Here is a 24609-nt window from a genome sequence, read left to right as displayed (position 1 = left end):
TTTGGATTCATCACCACCTCACATTTCCTCTCCTTTGCTCTGTTCTCCTACCCTTGATGTGTAGCTTGTAAGCGTCTCGCAAGCAGGGACCTTCTAATCTTTGCCAATTCTGCAAAGTGTCATTTATCTTGAGGATGCCAATAAAATAAATAGATCATTTAAGAGGAGCTCACATCCAATTCAAGGCATCTTAAAAAGCACAGGCTTCATTGTTTACATCAATCAGAATAGTACTAAAACAACCGGGTGGTGTCTAGAAGAGGCTGGTAAAGATACTGAAGGATTTAGGGGTGAAGATCCTGTGAAGGTTGGACTTGGGTATATGGGAAAGGATAACCTGTTCTCTGTTGCCAAAGATCCATACTGATCCAGTTTATCAAGAATGGCATTTTTGATTAAATACTAGTAATTAAATTAAGTAAATATTACTTAAAGTAAATATTTACTTTAAATTGTGAAGCAGGTTTCCTTGAAGATGGCAGGTGCCCTCTCAGCTCACAGGTTCTAGGAATTGCTCTGGAGAATTATTGCAAGAGACCCGCCAGATATTTTTCCCCTTGTCTTCTTCTGAACACCCAACTTGGTGGCTTTTAGCTAGTAAACAATGGTTTTGCTTTAGCAGGAAGTGGAAACCCTGCCATTACAGTCGGTAAACCATGCTTCATGGGTCAGCGTGTTCTGCAAGCCCAACTCCCCCAGCCTTACTCAACAAACTAGGGTTCAGCAAGCCAGGGTTTACCATGGCTGACGAACTGAACCCATGGCTGAGAGTGGTAAACTTAATGCAGCAACACAAGGGAAGCAAGAAAATGGGTACAATTTCTTTCAACTTGCCTTTAGCTGATAGTATTTCTCTGTCCGCAGGGCCAGGATGTGCTCAATGGAATACGTTTCGTCCGGGAGTTGTGTTTCGGCCAACTCCATGCCGAAAGACTGCAGCATCTGAGCGGTTTCCTTCACTGTGAGTGCAAAGCTTTCTATAGCCTAGCAAGCAGACATTTTTGGTTTAGGCATTTATTCAATACAATGGAATGAGGTTCCCCCTGAGATCCTGATGGACCCCACCCTACTGGTGTTTCGAAGGGGCTTCAAGACCTAGTCCTTCTCCCCTTGGAGTGAAGCCCCCTTGGATTGTGTGGGTCTGGTTCTTTTTTTAATTCTTGTCTGGTTCCTGGCATCGTTGCTATCTTTTATTCTTTGCTTTGGTTTCTTAATTGGTTTTTTTAAAAACCATTTTACTTTTGAGATGCCCAGGGTCAATGGGAGTCAGGCGGCATAGACGTTTAATAAATAAATACAGCTCCCTGGGATAGATTTCTAATGGGACTCCCTCTTCCCAGAAAGCTTACTGGGGTGCAGCTAAGCGGAAGAAATCTGCTTTGCTTGTGCAAGATTGCAAGTTCAAATCCTGGCGTCTCCCTCCAGTCCCAAAGGATTTTGGTTTCCAGACCATGAGGAACACGTCTTATTTGATAAGCAGGCAGGGCTGCATAGATAAATACCCACCCACCCCAGTTAGATTTTAGGAAATATTAAAAATGAACTGCTGAAGAAGGCTTTGGACATCTGAATGCAATCTCCTAAATTGTTTTTTTTCCCCCTTGGCGTTTTTCTTGGTTTTTGTTTGAACCTACATTTTTGAGGTTCTTTTAGACCACTTGCTTTGATTATATCATGGATATTTCATTATAAATTACTGATTATAACCTGCCATGGTTAGACTGATCAGAGCAGGTTAAAATCAAATGAAACAAAAAAGAAAAAAGTGTTTACAAGGGAGACAGGTCCTCTCCAGAGAGATTTGTATCAGGCTCATTTAATTCAATTTATATTATGCCTTTCTACCCAAGATAGCACACAGAATGCCCCATCTTCAGTGTTAATCCTGCCCTGTTGAGCTTCCAAGCTTGACCTGAACCCAGGTTTCACTTGATCCTAGTCCATCATGAAATCACTAGCAATAATGGAAGGAAGAAACTCAGGTTTTAAAGGCTAACAAATGAAATCAGCATGAATTTCTAAAGCATCTATCTATCTATCTATCTATCTATCTATCTATCTATCTATCTATCTATCTATCTATCTATCTAAAACATCTTCTAAAATACTTTAAGAATAGAGGCACGTTTTTATATAAGCAGAGTTTGGCCACATCCTTCAATTCTACCCAGATTAGACAAGGCTGTCCCAGAGGGTAACCTCATAAACCCAGGATGTTAGTATAAAATTATGAATGTTTTAGACTAAAAAGGGATTATGTACCGTCCTGAAGATGACCCATTCGCTATGGCAGTACTCCAAAGTGCCTCCGAATTCAGGTGTCAACTGCTTTTCATCGATGTATGTCAATAACTCACTGACAGAGCTCAGCATTACAACCTAGAGAAGGGGGGGGGGGGAGAAAAGGCAATCACTAGTCCTAATGAAGTCCATTTTGCACAGGACTAGAAACTTGATTTGACAGAACACTGCAGGTATTTCATGAATTAATTGGATTCAGCCTGAGGAGGAAGAGAGGGAGACAATTTGGGACACCAAGATCAGGATCGTGCAAGCCATGTTATTCCCTGTGATATTCTAAGGAAGCGAAAGTTGGACTTTGACGAGGCAGGATAGGAAGAGTATTGACTTTTTTGAACTTTGGTGCTGGAGAAGACTCCTGAGAATACCATAGACAGCCAAGAAAAGAAACCAACGTATCATTGAACAAATCAACCCAGAATTCTCACTCAAGGCACCAATGACCAGGCTCAAATTGTCCTACTTTGGACACATTATGGGAAGACCTAGCTCTCTGGAGAAGGCTCTGATGCTGGGAATGGTGGAAGGAAGAGAAGAAGAGGATGACCAGCAGCAAGGTGGAGGGACTCAAGTTATGGTGGTGATGGGTGCACCTTTGGAAGATCTGAAGGTTGGGAACAGATCATCAACCACAAGAGTCAACACTGACTGGATGGCACGTAATCATCATCAATCAGAAAATTCAGAAGAAATCACTGAGCTGGAAAAATCTGAGCTATAAGCTCACATATTACAACTCAGTCTCCAATTCTCTCTCTGCCCTGAGCTGTGGCAGACCCAGCCAAGAGAAGGGATCATAACTCAATTCTGCTTCTGTTTCCTTCTTCCTTCTCTTGTGTAAGGGAAGATGTCTTTGGCCAAGGATGTCTCAAGCTTCATGTAATTCATGCTGATCACGCCGAATGAAGGGCAAAGGGAGCACCGTCTGCCCTTGAAGATATTACCCACAGCACATCTATTATAATTAAAAATGGCGTGATGAGAAATAGCCCAAAGGCTCCCCACCTCACACAGGTTAAAGTCACCAAATTCCAAAGCTGCAGCATTAATGCGATGCAACTCCATGGGGGTCTTACCGGCAGCTTGAGAAGAAAATCCTGCTGGCTAAAGCGGAAGCCAATGTCGGTAAAAGTGCGCTGAAAAAAACCGGTGGGGCGCAGGACCATCACGAGGTGGAGATTGCCAGGAAAAGAAGTCTGGAGTTAGAAAGACAGACAAACAAATGTCATTCTGCCCCATAATAGCCAAATCCCAAATCCATCACAGAGAGAATTTTCTATGGCTGGAAGAAAAGTTTTAGCAAATTAGCAGCACATCCTGTCCTTTCATTCTCAGCCCCAGATGAACTCTTCTGCGGGATCCAGAGAAAGGCATAGAAAAAAAAAATGTCTTAAGAAAACATTTTTGTTTTCAGCAAGGTTTTAATGTTGGTTCCGTCCCTCTCGTGAACACTTTTGCAAAGGGATGCTAATGATCGCGAATTAAAGTTTTGCATCATTTGCAATTGATATTGTACCCCAGTGTGGGATCCCACACCTGAAATCTGGACAGAAACGCACATTCTCCTTTCACCTGCTGTGGCTCAATATTTCAGCCCTTCTGTAATGAAGCAAAACACCGTTTGACTCATTTGCTGTTTGAATTCTGCTTTTAACAAAGTTTTACTGCCGTATCGTTTGTAGAACGGTGCTTTGATCCTGCAGGCTGCCTCGACAGGGAACAGAAAAGGCAAAAGCAAGATTGAACTAAGTCCCCTATTTTTCCCAGGACACAAGAAATCTACTTCTGGGTTAGTGGAACGTGCAAATGCAGTCCTGCCTGTGACTGTGTGGAACCAACAGCCCTCCAGATGTGGCAAACCACGACTCCCAACAGCCCCAGCCAGCACGTTCAGTGATAGCAGACGTTGGGAGTTGCAGTTCAGCAACATCTGGAGGACCATCTTCTCACTCCAAAGTGGATCAACAGAACCTATTGGAGAAGAAAATTTTTAAAAGACATGGAGCATCTTATTGAATTGCATCTAGAAATTGACAGGCAGTAGAGAGAGGATGATTTGGAATCCAGGACAATTTTTCCTGCCCCAGCTCTGCTTCTTGGGTCCTCTCTTGTTGAAATCAGCAGTGACGGTCTGCTGCACGCTCTTGGGGTGTACCAAATGCTCCTAGAGGACAGGACCCATTTGCTGCAACCCATCTGCCATTTTTCCAACCTTAATCAGACTACAATAATCAACTGGACCTTGATACACTTTTTTTTAAACAGCTGATCCCTGCAATACTGAAGATGCCCTTTATCCACCGTTGACTGGTCTCTTCCAAAGACATAATTGCAACTTGAAATCCAGTCCTGACCAGGAGCAGGAGAGCTATGCCCCTTGGTGCTCCTTTGCAGTGCAAAATCCTAAAGATTCAGTGCTACATTCACAATACCTACTGCATGCCCATCCTTGACTTTTCTCCAAAGGGAGATTATGCTGTTCGATCTTCACAACAACTCTATGAGGACAGCTAGACTGACAACTCAACTGATTTGGTACTACAGATGGGTGTGTGGGGTTTTAAAACCCTCATCTGCTGAGCCCAATCTCTCGTTCTATCATACCTGGTGTCTTCCAGGTTATGTGGGTCAGCAACTCCCATCCTCCCCAACCACACCAATGAAGATTCAGGAGGCCATTCCAGCCAGCTGCAAGGTTCTCAAGACTGAGACTCATCTTCTTGATCAAACACAGCAAGGCTTTTAGAACAAAAATGAAAACGTGTCCAAGCTAATGGACAAGGCTACTACGTTGGTTCTCAATGAGAAAGGATTCAGTTGCTGGAATACTTGTCCCTTTCTTCTCAAGAAACCTTGCTCATGAGAATGTAGACTCAGTTTTAGGCTGCCAGAGTTATGCACCGGCTATGGGGAGTCATGGCTGTGCAGGCTGAGGATGATGGGAGTTAGGAAGGTGCCCATTGCAGAGTTCTAGATCACCCAGGTTCATCAGCACACCAGGCCTGGACCACGCAGCTATTTGGTACCTGTGACCTCTTATGCGATGCAACGGGTTATCCGTGGTAGCAACACCAAAAAGAGCTCTACAACACTCCTTGTGATGGTCTGAAAGTGATCTACAAACTTTTAAAATAAAGCCATAAATGACTAAATACCTTCAGAGAAACTCAGTTAAACTTGCTGTGGGTAAATCAGAACACTACAACGTCACCCGTGAATTATCAATCCGTAATTCATTAATAGTACAGCCCTGCATAATATTAGAATGTATTGTACCGATTGTGGGAAGAAAGGGAGTTTGGAAGGTGGGCGTAACAGCAGTGCATGATCTCGCTCACTAGCTGCTTCCCCACGAGCTCCATCCTTGCCACCCAAATGCACCACACTCCCAAGAGCTATTTTTAAGCAGGCCTAAAATAATGAACAAATGCAAGTGAATGGCCAATGTGTCCAATTTAAGCCAGTGGGAATTCTGCCAGGTGGCTCTTTCAATCATTTGCAGCAAGGGAGAAAACAGGTAAACTAAGCCAGCTGCCTTCATCAGTAATTATTCTCTCTCCCCCTTCCTTCTTTCCTCTTCTCTCTCTCTCTCTCTCTCTTCCTTCCTTCCCCTTCCTTCCTTTCTTCTCTCACTCTCTCTCTCCTTCCTTCCTTCCTTCCTTCCTTCCTTCCTTCCTTCCTTCCTTCCTTCCTTCCTTCCTTCCCTTCCCTTCCCTTCCCTTCCCTTCCCTTCCCTTCCCTTCCCTTCCCTTCCCTTCCCTTCCCTTCCCTTCCCTTCCCTTCCCCCTCTTCTTCCCCTTTGCAAGAAGGAGATGGGACTGAAAGCCAAAGAGAATACAGTGCTGGGATTTCACTCTCAATTGCTTGCACATCTGCTAAAGTTGCCCAATTCCACTTCTACAGGAGCACGCTCAGTGCAAGCTAAACAAAGTTTTCAAAACCAGCCTCCAAAATAATTTTCTTTCTTTCTTTTTTTAAGAGAAAGCAATTTCTTCAAGCATAGGGGGAAACCCCCGCCCCAAAATTAGGCTTATTCCTAGCAAATAATAAAGCCAATTGGAACATATTCCTATTTTAGCAGCTTAAAAAGCCTGGCCTGCTTTTTTAAGGACTCTTCTCTTCCCCGCCCCCCCCCCCCAAGGCCTTGAAAAGGAGGAAGCATTTCTGAGCCATTTATCTCCTTCATTCAAGGACTGAGGGACAGACAGACAGACAGAGACACGCAGTCAAAAGATTCCAAATGCATCCATGTTTTGCAGGAGATCAAGAGTAAAAGGCAGAACAAAGAGAGAGGGAGGGAGAGGGAGAGGAATATTTCCAACATGCCATGTTCCAACTTGGACGCCAGCCTCACTACATCCACACTGACAAGCACTTTGGATAATTAGGAGGGGAAAAAAGGCCGGCTCCAGGGAGCCTTCCTTGTCTGTCCCTTCCTGTCTCCTTCCTAAGCGGCACGTTCAGCCTTTTGTCCTAGAAGATGCACAGCCGGGATTCCTGCAGCTGCATCAAGGCAGCCCTTGGGCTTCAAATCTGCTTTGCGATAGAGAAATATAGAAATAAAGAAAGCCCGCAGGGTCTTACCGCATCTCTTCGGCACCACATCCTGCCTCTTGGGGGACCTGCCTCGGCCATCTCCCCCGCAGCTCACGCCCGGCAGGTGGACCTATCTTGCCCGAGGGTCAATGCGGCACTGCTGAAAGGGGAGCCTCGGCATTTCAGAGTCCCCAAGGAACAAGACAGCTGTTTCCCTTGGCCTCTGCACCAGCGGCACAGGGCCACAGCTGGGTTTCACCCAGGGAGACATATTCCCCTAATCTGCTGCTCTTCCATCAAAACTGTCCAGCAGATAATCTGATCCCTTAGGCTGGCTAAAGCAGAGCCAGCAAATGTGCCAAAAAAAGAGGAATGGCTGTTGGCGGAGCTACCGGTAAAAGAGAGGGCAGAAAGGGGGGGACCAGAGAGGGAGAGGAAGAGAGACACTTGGTGGCCAAGCACCGCTGTGCATTTTAAGGTGGAATGCAGAAGTTCCAAGGTACCTTTCCTCTTTGGGCATGTGTTTGCTCAAAGAAGCGACCATATTTGGAGCATTATTATAGCCTCCTTTCCAGAATGGGAAAAATATCCCTTTCTTAATGTTTTCTTAGACCAGAAAGCTTGGTGAAAAGCACACACCACTGATGGCTAGTGGCTACTAGGCCCGGCATTCTTTTTTGAGGACAGAACTGCAGGAGAGATCATTTGGCAACTTCAAATATAGCCAAAGAGGAGGGTGAGGAGGAGGAGAGTGAGGGGGAAGCTTCTCCTTCTCCTCCTTGATTGAAAGAATCTGGAGTAAAGACCTGGAGACGGGAAAAAAAGAATCTCTAGGAGAGAAAACTTTTGCCAGCCACAGCAATCCTCTTGAATTAAATCCAGAAGTGAACTGGCATCTATCTTGAACTGGGTTTGACAACTTCTGGTGCTTTATCCATCGTGAAGAAGGTGCCCAATCTTTAGGGCAGCCAACTTTTCAACCTATCTAGATTCCTGTGCCTTTGATAGCCTCTGATCTGCAATTCTTATTAACAGGCTCTAGAATGTGTCTCCATGCCCTTTAAAAAGTTCATTTTGCTACCTTTGGGTGATCAAGGCAATATTAAAAAAGCACAAGAATATGGTGATGTTGCCCTTGTTTTCCACCCACCACACAGGACCCTTCCTTGCTCTGCTACCGCTGTGCCCTCGGAGACTCACTAGAGGTCTATCCACACATTACATCAAACTTCTGATGGCAAGTAGGCAGTTCTAACATGGCCCAACCCACTTAGGAATCATTTGAGAGATGTGAATTGAGTCAGTGTGCCCATTTTATTTTATTGGCCCTGATCCAGAAATCTCAGCCTCTTTCTCCTTTGCTTTGGGGCAGTAACCCTGCAGTAGAGTTAAGCTTTTGGACTAAACTTAAAAAAAAACAACATATCGATGAGTTACTCTACTTGATTTTGGTCCAGAAGGCCTTTCTAACTCAACTTGAGAGTAAGAACTCCAGAAGCTGGATTCAGTCTGTAGCTTTCCAGTTTAACAAGTGACAATATGAAGTGGTAGGAGACCTCTTTCCTCTGAACCTTGGAAAGCAGCAGCTGGTTGGAACCGATGGACAATATTAGCCTAAAGTCAACGGCTACACAACAGCTCGACTCTGTTCCCTGCAGCTCTGGAAAACCCCACAAGGACTCACTGCGATTCTTTGGAGAGCCGTCTTGACCGACATCCATGTATCTAGCCTTCGGTCCAGAATGAGGATAAATTTGCTGTCAGGGCTGCGTTGGCTAGAATGTAAGGGGAAACAAGTTGATAGCACAGAAGCAACACTGCAGGGGTCAAATCCGCCCTGAAATGCAAAACCAGAATGGGCTACTTTTCTGTCATTTTTTTTTTTGTTAAACTGCTTTCAGGGGGCAAACAGCATTTTCATTGCAATGGCATTCTAAAGCAGTGATTCCCAACCTTGGCAACTTCCAGGTGTGTGAACTTCAACTCCCAGAATTCTCATCCATGGCCATGCTGGCTGGGGAATTCTGGGACTTGAAGCCCATGCATCTCAAAGTTGCTGAGGTTGAGAAACACTGCTCTACGGTAAGATTTGTACCTTGGGATCCATGTGAGGTAGGTTAAAACTTTGGTTACAACCTCCTCAGGCACTTGGCTGAAGCTGGGATTTTCAGGAAACGTGATAATCCACTCCTTTTCTTTTCCTCTCCCACCTAGGCAGAAAAAAGCGAATCAGAGCCACACACAAAACCGCATTCTATCGTTTTTCCTCTTTTTGGGGGGCTTCTCACACTTCCCTTCCATACCAAGAGGAGACCTCAGCAGAGAGCGCATGCCTTTCAGGAGCATTCCCAGATGTGGGCAGCCTACAATGGAGGATGGAAAGCTGGCCTCCCCAGCTGACGTATCTCCTGCCACCTCCTGCAATCCAGTCCGCTCAAAATCAACCCCCCCCCCCAATCTATGTGCATGAAATCTCAAGCATCTGGAGAACAAGGCAGAAAAAGAGATGCCTTTTTTTTTGTCCAGGACCAGGAGGAAACTTCTAAGAAATGGAAGGCAGTTTTGGACACAGGATGATTGAGGACCATAAGAAGGGAGGCCGCAGAGGGCTTGAAGCTTCAACCTTCTGCCCCTGGAGAACAACCTAAGATAGGGTCAACTGCTTGAACTTCTTCCCATGAGCAGAAGCGCGTTCTTCTACTTCTGAACTGCCTTGATTCTTGTAGGAGAGTCTACACCGGTCTTATGGCCAGCCCACCCCTCCCCAAAGAGACTTTATAAAGGGGAACAAGAAAAAGCTGATCCCACTCACCAGAAAGAAACGCAATTCCTTTTATCAGGTCCTCTGCAAGCTCCCTGGCCCGCGATGGGAAAGCGGATTCTAGGAAGCAAAACAATGCAAAGGATGGGAATGAACTGGCTGTGCAGCTCCCTGTCATGGCGCCAGGGTCCTGGGTTCTCCCTTCCAGCCATTCTGGGATCTCATCCCTCGTGCTTGTCGCAAAGCAACAGCTTGCCCCTGATTTCTTAATCTGCTGGGTGCAGATTAGCCCCCTCATCCTTTTTCCTCCTGCATCCTCTCTCCTTAAGCACAGTGGAGCATCTTCCAAGCCTCTTCTAATGATCATCTTGGCTTCTTTAGTGCAGGGTTGTGAGTCGGGGTGGGGGGTTAATAGGGTTCTTGAGGTCTTTTTGGCTGCCCTTGAGACCTTCCTGCCATTTGGGGGTGGGGGATAGGCAAAAATATGGAATTTAAGGCCTAAAGTCCCACACCACATTTAAGAAAACTGCCACTCTTGCCCACTTCTGAGATGGCCTTCAGCCCCACCAAAACACCAAAACAGCTTCCTAGAGGTTGTCCCCCTCCACTCTTATTTCTTCCAACCTCCTTCTTCCCATTCTTTCCTTCCATCCTTAACCCTTTTCCTTTATTTTACTGCATTCCTATTTTACTGCATTCCTATTTCATCTAATGTTTTACATTCTTTTACTGTATTTTATTCAAGTCTCCCCTTCCTCCGGTTCTTAAGTTTTCACTTACTCACTCACTCTTACTCACATGCACACACACCCACACACATTTTATATGTTGTCTGCTTTGTATCTGGCCATCAGTTCTGAGCTTTTCATTTATTTTGCTGGTTGTTCACCATAATTAAATAAATCTGAACTCGAATCTGAATTCAGTCCCTTGTCTGCTCAGCCCCCTACCTTCAATCTCCTTGTCTCTGGGTTTCTTTAGCCTTCCTGACCCCCCAAAACATTTCTCCATTCACCTCCATTCACCCCAGTTTCCTCTCCCCCCCCCGAATATTCCCAAGGAAGCTGAACATTCCATGACATCACATCAATTCAGCCAATCAGCACCAGAACCTGGTGATTGCCAGCACAATCCCATGTAGAGTCTTCATTCCACATCTGTGATCTTATAACTTGCAGAGACTTGCATAGGGAAATCAACATTTGTACACGGGCCCAGGAAATTAAATTGCCATGAGCTGCCATTATTACCTAGTGAAGTCAGGCAATAACCATAATATTGGGCAAAAATGATTTCCAGGGCGTGGCCCACAGCCACCATTTCCAAATACAAAACCTCTTTTTACGGATGCTTGGAGCAGTCCATGATCTTCAGCCTAGCCGGAAAACATCTCAAAAAGCAGCCTTTTCCCTGCAGGGCTGACAGAAGACAATTCAGCTTTAAATATTGCACACAAAAGCAAGATTATGATCTTTACAAAACCCTGGAAAACAGTGAACAAGTGTGGTCTGTACATCAAGAGCCTATCCAAGTCAAGATTCCATTCTAGAGTTGAATGACCCTTCTGTTTTGATGAACTCCATCCCCAAAGGCAGGTTGAATCACTGCAGTTTTTAAATGATCGTCTGGAATTTCTCTCTATGGAGCTGCTTGTAGACGTGGCTGGGGCATTTGCAAGAACGCCCATGGTGTACCTATGGTCATGGTGAGTCTCCCAGGTTTCAGAATGTCTATCTTTAAAATCAGTGAGCTGCTGACCTCCCCTCCAGAAAAGGGGCCGATGTCAATGGAAGTCATTGCACATTCCAGTCCAAGCCTTACACATCAGCAGTGCAAGCCAACAACGGACCGTGACTATTCTTGGAAAAACCCCAAAGCAAGTCTTGTGGTCCTCCAGATATTACAGAACTAGGACTCCCAGCATCCCTCTCCCTTAGCCAAGCTGCTTGGGGCTGTTGGGATTTGTAGTTTAGCAACCCTACACTGAAACAGAACAGGGTCCATGACTGCAATTTGACTCCTCTTTCAGGCCATCAATGCATTAACACATGATCTAAGATAGGTGATCTAATACATTTTTAAGGCAGTTTTCTTAAAGTGGTCTGAGAATCCCTAGGGGGTCCCTGAGACCCTCTCAGGGGTCAGTAAAATCAAAAAATTATTTGCCAGATATTGCAAAAATTTAAAACAATGTCACTCTTTTCATTATTATTTTTTATCTGTTAAAAAATAGGTACTTTTCAGGAAAACTATTTTACTTATGTTACTATCTAATGGGGGTTAACCTTATTATGATGACATGATTCAATAAATAAATGTTCTACAAATCTGTCCATTTTAATTTGTAATATGGTCAATATTGATAAGTATAACCCAGTGTTGTCCAAACTTGGCCACTTTAAGATGAGTGGACTTCAACTCCCAGAATTCCCCAGCCAGCCATGCTGGCTGGGGAATCCTGGGAGTTGAAGTCCACTCATCTTAAAGTGGCCAAGTTTGGACAACACTGGTATAACCCTACAAACAAAAGCTCTCTGGGGGTCCTCCATAACTGTTAAAAGTGGGAAGGGGCCCTGAGAGCAAAAGGTTTGAGAAGCACTGCTTCAAGGGACAGAAACGTGAGTCTGGTTTGTCGTCTGCCGGCCAGGATAAGAACAAGTTTGCAAGCGACTGCAGGGTCCAATGCAACCTCAAATCAGAGATGCAGGGGGAAATGTAATTTATTTTCTTTTAACAAGGCAGGGCAGGTGATATGACCTTTTCCCTGTTCTCCGAACAAGCTACCCACCATCTGTAAACAGGAGGCTTACAATCTGTTTAGCTGATTGTACAGTTCTTCACCCTTCCTGATATCAATCAATTGCTCTTTGTTGAGTACAGATGTATAAAACAAACAGAGGACAACCCTGAGCAATGCCAAGATGCTGTCTTGGAAACTGGGGGGGGGGGGGGGGGGAGAACCTTAAGGAGATTGGTGTTGCACACATGGCTTGTTTGCACAGGTCAAGGATGTGCTGAGCAAAAGAGCTTTCCACAAATCATCGAGATGGATCGCTTTCTTTCCATGTAGCATCTGTGACCACCTGGACAGTAATCGTGGATGAAAAAGAAGCCAGATGTCCAGGCCAGTTTGCACAGTGATGTTCCTTGGAGTCTGAGAAATGAGGATGCCTCATGACACATTTCTATATTCTCACAGTATCTATGGTAGGGTCCATTTCATGAACCCCGCAATAGCCACCTACAGAATACATCTCCTGGACAGAGGATGGGCAAATTTGCATTCACAGATCCAATCCAGGGTTGCAGGTAGGAATATTTCAGGCCTTCTTAGAAACCCTGGGGATTTCTGGGTTCTACCAGGAGAAACAGCTCTTGCTTAAGCTAATAGAGGGATGACCAGTCTTCTTATATTCCGACACTTCTGATTCCAGCATAAAACGAGCGCAACATCAAATCTATTTGTTGGCAAGTCTATTTCCTGTCTTTCCTTCCTTGGAAGAGTAACCAAACTGAAGTGGGGGGGTGCAAAACTGATCCAAGTTCATTAGTAATAAACCATCTTGTAAATTCCCTCCACTCAGGGCTTGTCGGTTTGCCGAGAAAGCAAGCACCACAAAACAGAAAAGACGCAGAAGGCCACCTAGAGTCATCTGGGCAGCATCCAAATCGAAGGAATGACTCAATACATTTTTAAAAGGGTCTTTTTGAGACTCCCAGTGCTACTTGCTCACTTTTATCCACCAACTCAGAACACATGGAAAAGAAATGCCAATTCACGCATTTTACTGTTCATTTTCTGAGCGCAAAGCTCCACTCGTTGCAATATGCACACGACCCAACACAAAGCCTAGTTCACACTGGGCGTAAGCTGAAACCTTGCACCCCTTCCCACACACGCGTGGGACAAGATCTAGAAACCCAACAGCTACCAACCAATATAAATGGAAGCTACATCATCACACTGGCAACCATATGGCAACACCAATGCCTTGAAATAGGAGTTCCCTAGGAAGCTTGGAGATGTTGCGCAATCGCAAACTTTTGATCATGACATTGTTTCTTTGTTAGCGGGCTCAACTCTCTTTAAAACCAGGAATATACCATTATCCAGTAAGCCCCAAGTGGGTTTACTGGATGCTACTATGTAAGTGAAGCCAACATATGTATCCCCATTAAGCCTGCAGTCCTAAAGACACTTTGCCCAGAAAATTCCACAGAACTGCATGGTTAATCATTAATCTTCAGGGTTCTCCTTTTAAAACAGCAACCAATCTTAAGGAAAATCCATCACTGGAATTCTTAAATCAGCAGCGTTGGGCTGCCAAATAGGATTTGTAATTAAATCCCCCCCCCTTCTCCCCGTTTCTCTAATCCTCTAATGGGTTTTCAAATTAAGGAGGAAGAGTTTTAATTACATCGAGTCAAACTGGATTTTCATTAGTTGCAAAGATGAGCTCTTCTTTTGGGTGCAAAGAGGAACCCTGAACCTCCATGAGGTTGAAGGAGAAATTGCTGGAAGATCGCCACGTTGATGGGAAAATGCTGTGGGTTAAATTCTGTTTTTTGGGCATTTGAAACCGAGAATTCAAATACAATAAAACAACAAAATCTCCATTCTGTCCTCATTTTGGATTCTTCCCTTATATTTGTACACCTAAATATTTGTTCGCGCTTCTGCCGTTCTTGGGGCTCCCTTCGAAACTGTGGATTCCCCCTCTAATGTTCAGAGGGTGCATCTCTGGTTCCTTTTAGAGAATGACTCTCAGGTTCCTAAAAATCATGATCCAGTGGATCGCCCACACCATTTAGCCCAGAGGACCAAACAGGGCCACCCTTTTATCACACCCTTGTAGGTTAAAGACTAAAACACACTTGAAGAATAAATAATCTGCACTAAGTCATCTCTGCTATCAACCTTCTCGAAGTGTTTCCTCCTTCGTGGGAGGACAGATTTTCCATATTGTCAGGCCAAGAGGGAGCAAATCCAAAGCAGAATATTCACTGGAGAACACCGATGCCATGAGGGGGAAAAATGAGGTGTGAAAGATGGCAGGAAAGGCTGCTCGCAAAAGGAAGATAAAATAAGAACTTCGCTGAGGGTTGAAAATCTAGGCCAGCTACAAATCCTCCAGGATGTGCAACTTCTTTTAGGCCGTGTTGGGCTTTCGAGTGTGCCAAGGACTCAAACGGCCAAATGATCTGCGTTTAAATTAAACATTCCCTAAATTAAACGCCGCTGGGATGATCCTTCCTGGCACAGAATTGTGAATTAAAGACTAAAACACACTTTCCTTTCTGCCACTTCAAATACTGATGTTCTGGGTCTGGAATTGCACCCAGCACTTTTGGGGGCATAGATACCCTTGCATCTTTCACACCCTTATTCCAGCAGAAGGAGAAAGGCGGCCATGCTGCAATTTTGAGGAAAACACCTGTTTCATTTGGAAATTGGGCACAACTGTAGGCAATTGCTGGGGTTCCTAGAATCGTTTGCTCTGAAGTGAATGTTTTCCATAGACCAAATGTCTGGAAATCCAATTCCTATTCTGAGATACCTAATCCTATGGAAGAAATGTGGGAGGGGGGATGAAGACCTTTGAGCCCTTCGCTGCTTGTATAGACAGCCCCTATCCATGGAGGTTCTATCGTGTTTGGTTTTTCTCCTGGCCAAACCAGGCGGCGACAGACAGCAGATCCAGAAACACAGTTCAGAGAAGGAGAGCCCCAGAATTCAGAAAGTGCTTGAAAAAGACAAAGGGAGAAAACAAGGACATCAGATTTAATCACTGCAAAAACTTTTATGAAGTATTTCGAAGCACGCAGAATACTTCGTGGGAACAAAAGTAAAGATTCTGACATAGTATTCCTTAGGCACTGTTCATTTGTCTCTCTGGGTAACGCAGGACTTAACTCTATTTAGCACTGAATCTTATGCTCCATTGCCAGAGGAAACTTGCACACTCAATTCCCCGCAGGAAGAAAACTAGAAAGTCAAGGAGAGTTGTTTTGATCCAGGCACGCTTTTTCTTTTTTTTTGCATGCATGCATGGAGAAGTGCGTTTTGCAACCCATAACACCCATCGAGTACCACAAATTTCACTAGTTCCCTGTTCTGCATCCGTTTCCATGCAGCCTGCTTAGCAAGGTTGACCAGTGCAGACAAAGCTCAACCCACCTTCTTAGCCCAGAATGCTGCCTTTGATTAATTACCTTTAGGAAACAGAGAGGAATATTTTGTTTATTCCCCAGTCTAGGATCAACTAGGTTCTTTCATTGCAAATCTAACCAGATGGAGAACATTGTAGATGCAGAGATGAATTATAACAAAAATGTGGAGAAAAAAGAAAAGAAGCAAAAAAAGGAGGGGGAACGTTTCCCCATCAGGATGCTGAAAGAAAGGGAAGGGAAGGGACTCCCACCTCCCCCAGTCCATAACTAGGGCAAAGGGAGTTCCTAATGTTAAAAGAAGAGCTGGAATTTGATCAGAGGGTTAGCAGCTAGCCCCCTGTGGGCCAAAGCTGGCTGTTTGGCGACATCCCTGTGGGGAAGGCTCAGCCCAGTGCTCTCAGTCCTACTTCCCACCAGAGCTGCCGATCGGGCCCTGCTTCAAATCCAATTTCAAAAGCCCGCAAGGCACAAACGTTCGTAGTTTACTTGTAGGAAAAGTCTGTTGGCTCTCTTCAGGGCAGCCCTTTTCAGCCCAACCCTGACCCATCCTATGCGCAAACTGACCTGCGTTCCCACGAAGAGCATCAGCCCAGGGGCCCCCATCTGCTTGCTCCTTCACCAGACACCATTGCCCTATGACGGCTGCTGCCAACTTCTTTGCTAGCCCGGTCCTCCCTGCTCCTCTGCCTTCCCTAGCTGGGGAACCTTCTGCAGCCTCTCAAGGGAACATGGCGGGGGGCGGGGGGACCTTGGACCACCCTTGGACCAACCCTTGGACCCCCTGCTGATCCCCGAGCGGGCATCTTCTCCCGCTCAGTGGGCAACCCGGCGTTCCTCCGCTCTCCCTCTCCCTTCCCGAACCCAGAGGCCGCGCGGACGGTGCCAGCGCCCCCGACCCTCTTTGGACAGGCGCTGCCAGGGCAGGGGAATGAGTGGGGGGGGAGAGCCAGGACCCCCAGCACGCGCCCCCCACCCCACCCCACCCCACTCCACCCCCCGCGCTCCTTCCAGCGCCCGCGTCTCCCGCCGCCCGAGCCCGCCGCGCAGCGATGCCGCCGCGGCCGGAGCGCACGAGAGCCGGGCGGGGAGGCGGTTCTCCCGGCGGCTTACCGGCGGCGGCCGCAGCCTCGGCGCGGGCAGCGCTGCGCAGCAGCTGGTAGTAAAGGGCCATCTCCGCCTCCGAGATCCGGCTGGGCGGCAGGCCGGCCAGAGCCATGGCCCGTGGCGGCGCGCCTCGGTCGGTCGGGTCGGCTCCTCCGCCTCCGCCGGGTCCCGCCCCGCTCGCCCTTGGGCGGCTCGCGGGGCAGGCAGTCCGGGCCGGGCCGGGCCGGGCTGGGCGGAGCGGAGCGCCCGGCGCACAGCTGGAGGGAGGGCGGGCGGGCGGGTGGCGCGGTTCAGCGGGGATGCTGGAGCCGCGGGGCTCGTGCCGTCGCCCGCGCTTCCCGGGGGAGAGCCAGAGGCGCCGGGCAGCCCCCGCGGGGGCTCGGAAGGCGGCTCCCCCCGACCTCCGGAGCGGCGCCCCGCGTCCCGCGCATCACGTCTGAACCGGCCCCTCTTCCTTCGCGGGTCGAGGCTGGGAAAGAGGCCGATCGGTGGGCGCCCTCCCCTGCGGGAGCCCCGTCTGCCCCTCGCCACGGAGGGAGCCGCGGGCAGGGATTTCCGAACAGGGAACGCAGGAAGTTGCCTTACAAGGATCCGGACGGGTTGGGCTGGGTGCTTCGTCCTTCCCCACCCCGGTGCCCTCCAGAGCCGTCCGACACGCGGCTCTCGCCGTTGGGGATTCTGGGGGCTGCGCCAATCTCGTCTGCAAATCCACACATTAAGTAGGTTACTTAAAAACAGCCGTTTTGGTATAATCGCTGCAACGGGAACAAGTCCAGGTCTCTAAACAGCGTTTCTCCACCTCGGCGCCTTTAAGATGTGTGGACTTCAACTCCCAGAATTCCCTGCTGGCTAGGGAATTCTGGGAGTTGAAGTCCACACATCTTATTGTCACTGAAATTGAGAAACACTGCTCGAAACGATGCAAATGCTGAATCAAGAGAAAGTTGCTTTTGTTGCAATCTAGGCCAATAGGTTACTCTGGATATATATTTATTTCCTCATGTGATCGTATGGAACGGGAATAGCATCAAAATGATCACTTTGTAGTGTTGAAGATAGATTTTGCTGCAAAATGATCCCCGGCATTTCCCAAGACTCCTGGGTTATTCGGAAGCCTTGAAACCTTTTTACGTTTAAATCTGGCACGATCATGCCTTACTCCTTTCCTTCATCACCAAATTTGGAATGTAAGTGCCCTCTAAATCAGTGTTTTTCAATCTCAGCAACTTTAAGATTTGTGGACTTCAACTCCCAGAATGCCTCAGCCAGCCTGCTGGCTGGGGCATTCTGGGAGTTGAAGTCCACCAGTCTTAAAAGTTGCTGAGATTGACAGCTTGAAATGATGCAAATGATAAACCAAGAGAAAGTTGCTTTTATTGCAATCTAGGCTAACAGATTACTCTGGATATATATATATATATATTTTTTTAAAAGGCAAACCTTATTAATGTCTCTCTAAAGCCAGTAAACTCTAAAAGAAATTTGCTAACTTTTTTTTTTAATGTATCCTTAATTTGAAGTGATGTTTATGGGCAAGTAGATGTTTCCATGTCTGGATAAGTTTGTTAACTTACATCTGACTTCATACTGACTGTAAACAGTGTACAAGAATATTACCTCCCCTTCCTCCCCCCCAAATCCAGTACTACTTCTCTGTGCTACAAAGATCAAGGTCATCTTGGGTGACAGATGAAGTTAAACTCATCATCAGAACATACCAAAGTTTATTGATTATTTCAAAACAGAACTCAAAAAAATTGTAATGAAAAAAGGGCAAATTGCATTCATAAAATTCAACATTCCACTATTATTGTATAAAGCAACATGAATATATAAAATTGCAGTTGAAGTGATTAACGCGGTCCCATTTTTTTTTTTTTGCAAGCTGAAAAATGCACCTTGAAATCTGTATAGAATGTTTACACCCCAGCTCTGACTATTCCCCATATTTACACACACTCTGATATATGTATATACATATATATATGTATATTTATATATTTCTTCCCACTTTTTAGTTTCCAAAGATCCACTACTGGTTTTGTCGGCTGAGTACTCTCATCGTTCTGACACTAGTCTCTTGAGCCTAGTGTAGCACTGATACATGAATACATGCTTTGTTGCTCTGCTCATGCAAATAGACCCCCCCTTTTTTTTTAGGTGTGCCAAAAGATTTTACAGGACACCTCCAGAAGATGTGTGGATCAGCTGTTAGATGGGGCATGCTTTGGAGAGAAAGTTGACCCAGTGGTCTTGTTGAAACAACCCAAATTGGGTTGTAGGGAGTGGGTGAACACTCTAATCCAATGTTGCTCAATCTTGACCACGTGAAGATGTGTGGACTTCAACTCCCAGAATTCCCCAGCCAGCATGCTGGCTGGGGAATTCTGGGAATTGAAGTCCACACATCTTCACGTGGCCAAGATTGAGCAACATTGCTCTAACCCAAGCAACTAACCCAAGCAGGTCCACACAAAACCAGGGCTGTTTGGGTCTAAAGTAACTCCCCTGATCACCCATATTGTCTCAAGAGGGACAAGTGGGTGACCAGACAGTTACCAGTCCCCTTCCTTCTTCTGAGAAAGTCTTAGAAAAGTGGGGCTTCTTTGGGAACTTGATCTCTGTTGCCATTTTAGTTTTCCTACTAAATGGTGAAGAAAGGGTTGGGGGCCAACATGTCCCTTCTCAGATTAGTCCACCAGAAGTGAGAACCCCAGATCTTTTCCAACAGCACTGTGCTAACACATCCAGAGTGTATTGGTTAAGTATTGCTTCTTCCTTTTGTATGCAAGACAAAAACATTAGGGTTGGTGGTACTCAACCAGTACAGCCCAATGGGGTCGTACACCTCATCTCCTCCCGGACCCCCACAAGTTTTAGAAAGGAACACAATTTGCATGGCAAAATGATCACAAGTCCAATCCTTTGGCCAGGTCTTGGACTCATCCTGTTCTCCATCCATGTGGCACAGTTCTTCCAATGTCACAGAAGCCCAGGATACTCCAGTAACAAAAGAAGTGTTGAAACCCAGGCACTTTGGCCAAGATGCTTTTCTAAAAGTAAATGGACCTTGGTTTGGATTGTGTGAGAGCCTCAGGCCACGAGGGGAGAAAAGGGCTGCATTTAAAAAGGTGAACTTTTGGTGCAACTCATCAGCCTTCTGAGTTTTCCTGTTGTGTTTCAAAAGAAGTGCCTTCTCTATGCCCCCGTTGGTGCTTGCCGAAGTGAATGATCAGAGAACACGTCCATCCATCTTTCCTAAATAAAACCGCTGAGTTTGATTAGGAAGAAGAGGTAAAAAAAAAGAAGATCTGTTTCATGACCCACTCTTTTGGTAGAGGAATGGAAACACCGTGGGTGCAAGGAAGCAGGCCAGATGACACCAAGAGTCATCGTTCAAATGTATGCTTGGGGAGTGAGAATTGAAATCTCTGCTCTTTCACAGGCTGAGAGGGGGAAGCCAATAGCCAGAAATCTGTCGATTTTTTCCTCGCCCAACCCACCGTTACAAAAGAGAAGCCGTGTCTTTCATTTCGAAGGTCCAAACATCCCTCTTGATTTTCACGATCAAAATTGCCAGTTGGTGCCCTCAGGGCTTGCATTAAGATTGGAGGGGTGGGGGGAATCAACGACAAGTCTTCCAGATTTTACACCCATTTCTAAAAAAGGCAAAACCAACCAATATCCTCTTTTTAAAAATGGCACCTTCCTTTTGAGCAGGGCGGATGACTCCTTCCATCACAGTCAGCGGAGTCATAATCGTTGCATTTGAAGGATCCTGAGATGACGTTCTGCCAAACGAGCGAGGGTCTCCCTGGATTTTGCTTCCGCAGGATGGCTGCTCTCTAGCTGTTTGTAGGAAACCAGCATCGGCAACTCCGAAGGGTCTGGCTGTTTAAAACACGCACACACGCACACACACACATACACACCCAAGGGAGAGAGGACAAGAGAGCCGTTTAGCCAGGCTGCAGCTGTCACCACAGGTTGCAAAGAGGCACAAAACGAGCAGGTATCTGGGTTGCATGCCAACAAATATTAGATTTCTAATACTTCAGGAAGAAAAGAACATTGCAATTGCCAGAGCAGGGGGAAAAGAATGCCAAAAACGTATTTTCAATGAAAGAAATGTGCAATAATGTTTGGGTTGTTACAAATGCTAAAAGAGTGCTCAATTATGCTGGAGATTTTTAAGTTCAGGGTAAGGCACTTCAATGGACAAATGATGGAGTAACCAGCCGTGAACTTTACAAAGCTATGCTATAAAAATACAAGTATACCTTTATCTACTGGTAGAGAGTAAAATTTTGCAATAATCATGGCAGGTTCTATCATACAGGAAGTCAGAGAACAACTAGGCCTGCTATAAAAACATTTCTACTTCTAGAGGTAACAGAATTGGATTATTGAAGTGTGTTAAAAGGTGGGTGAGTTAGTGAAATACTCAGCCTAGTTTGCCAGAAAATAGGCATGAATCCAGTAAAACGTGGACAGAATTTTTAGGATGCGTTCAAGGATGCCTTTCTCTTCCCCCAAATCTAACTATATTTTCTGTACCCAATCCTGCAGTATGACAAGCAATAACATACTGGATTTGAAGCTGTCAATTCAGCTGCATGCAAACTGTCGACTGAAATATAATCTTCCAAGATTCAAGTGCATGTCATGTTGGAAAAACGTACAGAAAAAATCTGAACACGGAGAGAAAAGAAGATTCAAGCTATTCTTTATCCATTGGATTTCTTTTTACAGGCCAGCATAGCGTCTTTCCCCTGTATATTATGGGGACTAGTATCTGCAATTATTCCATTTGTAATTCATAAAGCTGTTTTGCCATTTGAGTTGCTTTCCATGCCATGGTGGTAAACGATGGGCGATCTAACCATTCATAGAATCATAGAGCCAGAATGGACCTTGGTGGTCTTCTGGCCCAACCTCATCCCATTCTGGCCCAATGGCTGTCCAGTCTTTTCTTGAAAACCTCCAGTGATGGAGCACCCACAGCTTCAGGAGGCAGCTGTTCCACTGCTGAAGAACTCTGAGAGTCAGGAAATTCCTCCTTAGTTCAAGTTCAAGTCATCTCTCACTGCAAAGCTTCCACCCCTTGGTTCTTGTCTTTGCAGGGAAGATCCGTACATTGCTCAAATGAATCTATTCCCAAAGAGCAGTGAGATTCAGGACTCTAGGAGAGTGGAAAACCCTTTCCGACAAAATTAAGAGCCATTGGTTCTGAGGTGGAAACCAGTCAGAGTAAGCATTCAGAACGGCTATCATTCTGCTGGTAGGTTTCATATCTCATCAGGCCGTATTATAAGCACGAATCCTAAAATGATACAACATCCTTTCTTTGGTTCCAGGAAGGATTCAAGGAATGACAAGGTGACGAAGGAGGAAGACCCCCCCCCCCAAAAAGGCTGTCATTCTAAAGGATGACAAATGGATGAGCTGGAAGCAAGGACTGGAAAAACAGAGCAAAGCCTTAGAACGTTTTTACCTGGCTAATTCCAAGAACTACAAGAGTTTTAAACAGAAGCTGCTAAAGTCATCTGCAGGCAGGCAGGCAGGGAGGGAGGGAGTTAACAGAAAGAAAGAAAGAAAGAAAGAAAGAAAGAAAGAAAGAAAGAAAGAAAGAAAGAAAGAAAGAAAGAAAGAAAGAAAGAAAGAAAGAAAGAAAGAAAGAAGGGAGGGAGGGAGGGAGGGAGGGAGGGAGCTCTTAGATGCAGAGGGCTGTGATCCAGAGATCCTGGAATAAGGGTTTCTCATAAGCATAGTTGTTCTGAAGAGCCAAACCTCTTCTGTATTATTAAGTTCAATGCATACAATGAAATAAGGAAGTTGGGCAACATGTTTCACGCCACCCTGAACAGGAAGCAATAACGTCATGGTTTCACCATTCTTCCTATACTTTCCTTCCATCTGCCAACATTTATTTAACCTTAAAAGGGGAAACAGGAGGTGCACAATTGATAAATTATTCATTTATTCTTTCTCCCTTTGGATAGGTGATGTATCCCCAATGCATAACATGGAAATTTTTCATATTTTGTTCATATATACTGGGAAAAAAATTCAGTTGAGTTGTAACAATATTGCTTTGGCATTCTTTTCTCTTAATTACACGAGGGTAATTAATTCAGAACAAAATCTAGATGAAGGTGATGCATGTGAAATGAAAAATGGATATAGGCATTTTTCATTTCATTTCTATATGATAAGCTACTAGCAGGCGATCAAACCAGCTTAGATCCAGCTCTTTTCAATTTAGGCAGGTAAGTGTATCCCAAGAGGATTCAGACAGTAAAGTTAATCATGTCCTACTAAAGCAATGCTAGAATCAATTAATGGCAGCCACTATTGAAATGTTCACTTCTAGGTTGACTGACTTGTTGACATGGGTCCATTAACACCTTAAATTGGACACAAATCGAATCACCGCATTGTTTCATTAAAATGAATGGGCATCTCTGACTTTTGGAGGGTTGATTCCATTGAGAATTCATTCTTTCTTCCTCCCTCAGAGTTACAACTTCTCTGTGAATTTTGGGGGGGAATGTATCAGACAGCCCTACCTTCTTCTGGGAAGGGTGGAGAGAGAAACGGGTCCTGGAATTTAGCTCCAACACACCCAACAGCACTGCAGGTGCCAAAACTCCAATGGTTATTATTTATTTCTGCCCTGCAATATATTTTACACCAGTTGGTTCAAAGATTCCCTGCTGCCCTAATTCCTAATGGAGCCCGATCGTTCTCTTTCAGTCTCGAACATCTATCCTCAAGACCACAGACGTCTAGCACAAGATCATCACCATTTTGCAGAAAGTAGCTTCAGGCGTGGTAGGACAAAGCAAGCAAAAATGTATTTCCAAACACAAGGTTGCCCCCAATGAACGTAGCGTGCGCCCCTTCCTTCACATTGATTCATTTTGATTCGAGATTGCAAAACATTGGAAATACCGTGTCAGCAAGGAAAACTGGCATCTACAAGTCTAGAGGAGAAAGAGGGTTGAGGAACTTGTGGCGAAGGTAAAAATCAAAAAAGGGGGGGGAACCCCACAGCACAAAGTGGAAAACCAAGCCCCTTGAACTTCTGAGCCTTTAGCAGAAAACATCCATCCTTTCTAAACAAATAAGCCCCTTTTTGTGCAACCAGGGGGTTGAGAAACTTAATACAAGTTTTGATGCTCTCAAATGTGCCGTACAAATGTGTACGAAAGAGAGCCCTTCCAATGTTTAATTTGTATTATAAAATCATGGCAGGCGATGTACCTGTGTTCTGCTCGGCTAAGATAGTATCACAACAGCTGAGATTAAGGAATTATAGATATAATTATATCTATCTATATATGAATGATTTCAGGAATCGCTTGGTTATTCCCGTGCCTTCCAAGGCCGCGTTTTGGGAGAAGGGGAATACCTGTTACAATACATTAGATGTGTCTGAGAACGTTCTTAAAAGGAGAGGCCTGACTGAGGGTCTGGCTGGTGCTGAATCGCTTGCAATTTTTCTGCGGGGTCTTTTCTGCAAACAGCGAGGCAAAAATAAAATGAAGGACATAAGCGTTTGTTTTATGTGGTGAGGTTGAGCAGTGAAAAACAAATCAGGTTCCTCAATATGAAACTAAAAGGAAGTAAAAATGCACGTTAAGGAAACAAGAAAACCACAATGATTTCTGTGAGAGAGACACCTTTTGTTCAGAACTGGAGACATCTTTGCAGATCCCCACCCACCACGGGTA

The 24609-nt window shown here is 45.4% G+C and overlaps 2 protein-coding genes across 14 annotated transcripts in view; both read right to left on the bottom strand.

The window, feature by feature from the left end:
- Positions 1-17455, bottom strand: part of MCF2 (MCF.2 cell line derived transforming sequence) — a 40688-nt gene extending 23233 nt beyond the window's left edge. Inside the window, exons 1-7 of one of the 5 annotated variants that reach the window (XM_088151593.1) lie at positions 16880-17455; positions 9650-9718; positions 8933-9047; positions 8522-8612; positions 3378-3497; positions 2263-2379; positions 831-984 (exon numbers count right to left, since the gene is read on the bottom strand). In XM_088151593.1, the coding sequence (XP_088007719.1) occupies positions 831-984; positions 2263-2379; positions 3378-3497; positions 8522-8612; positions 8933-9047; positions 9650-9718; positions 16880-16985 (772 nt within the window). In that variant the 5' untranslated portion in view covers positions 16986-17455. Of the gene's footprint in view, positions 1-830; positions 985-2262; positions 2380-3377; positions 3498-6885; positions 7209-8521; positions 8613-8932; positions 9048-9649; positions 9719-16879 lie in introns of those variants that run through there. The other 4 variants (XM_088151590.1, XM_088151591.1, XM_088151592.1 and 1 more) reach the window with 4 other exon arrangements.
- A 1122-nt stretch (positions 17456-18577) lies between these two features.
- ATP11C (ATPase phospholipid transporting 11C (ATP11C blood group)) overlaps positions 18578-24609 on the bottom strand; it is a 62770-nt gene continuing 56738 nt past the window's right edge. For 3 of the 9 annotated variants that reach the window (XM_088151596.1, XM_088151595.1, XM_088151597.1), the window contains exon 29: positions 18578-20764. In XM_088151596.1, coding sequence (XP_088007722.1) covers positions 20627-20764 — 138 coding nt within the window. In that variant the 3' untranslated portion in view covers positions 18578-20626. Of the gene's footprint in view, positions 20765-23898; positions 24393-24609 lie in introns of those variants that run through there. The other 6 variants (XM_088151599.1, XM_088151600.1, XM_088151603.1 and 3 more) reach the window with 6 other exon arrangements.

This window comes from Python bivittatus, unplaced genomic scaffold (genome assembly GCF_059951505.1).
Source record: "Python bivittatus isolate LINGU-HERP-01145 unplaced genomic scaffold, Pbiv_v1 ctg000670_np1212, whole genome shotgun sequence".
Lineage (NCBI taxonomy): Eukaryota > Metazoa > Chordata > Lepidosauria > Squamata > Pythonidae > Python > Python bivittatus.
This window is presented reverse-complemented; position numbering and strand designations above follow the sequence as displayed.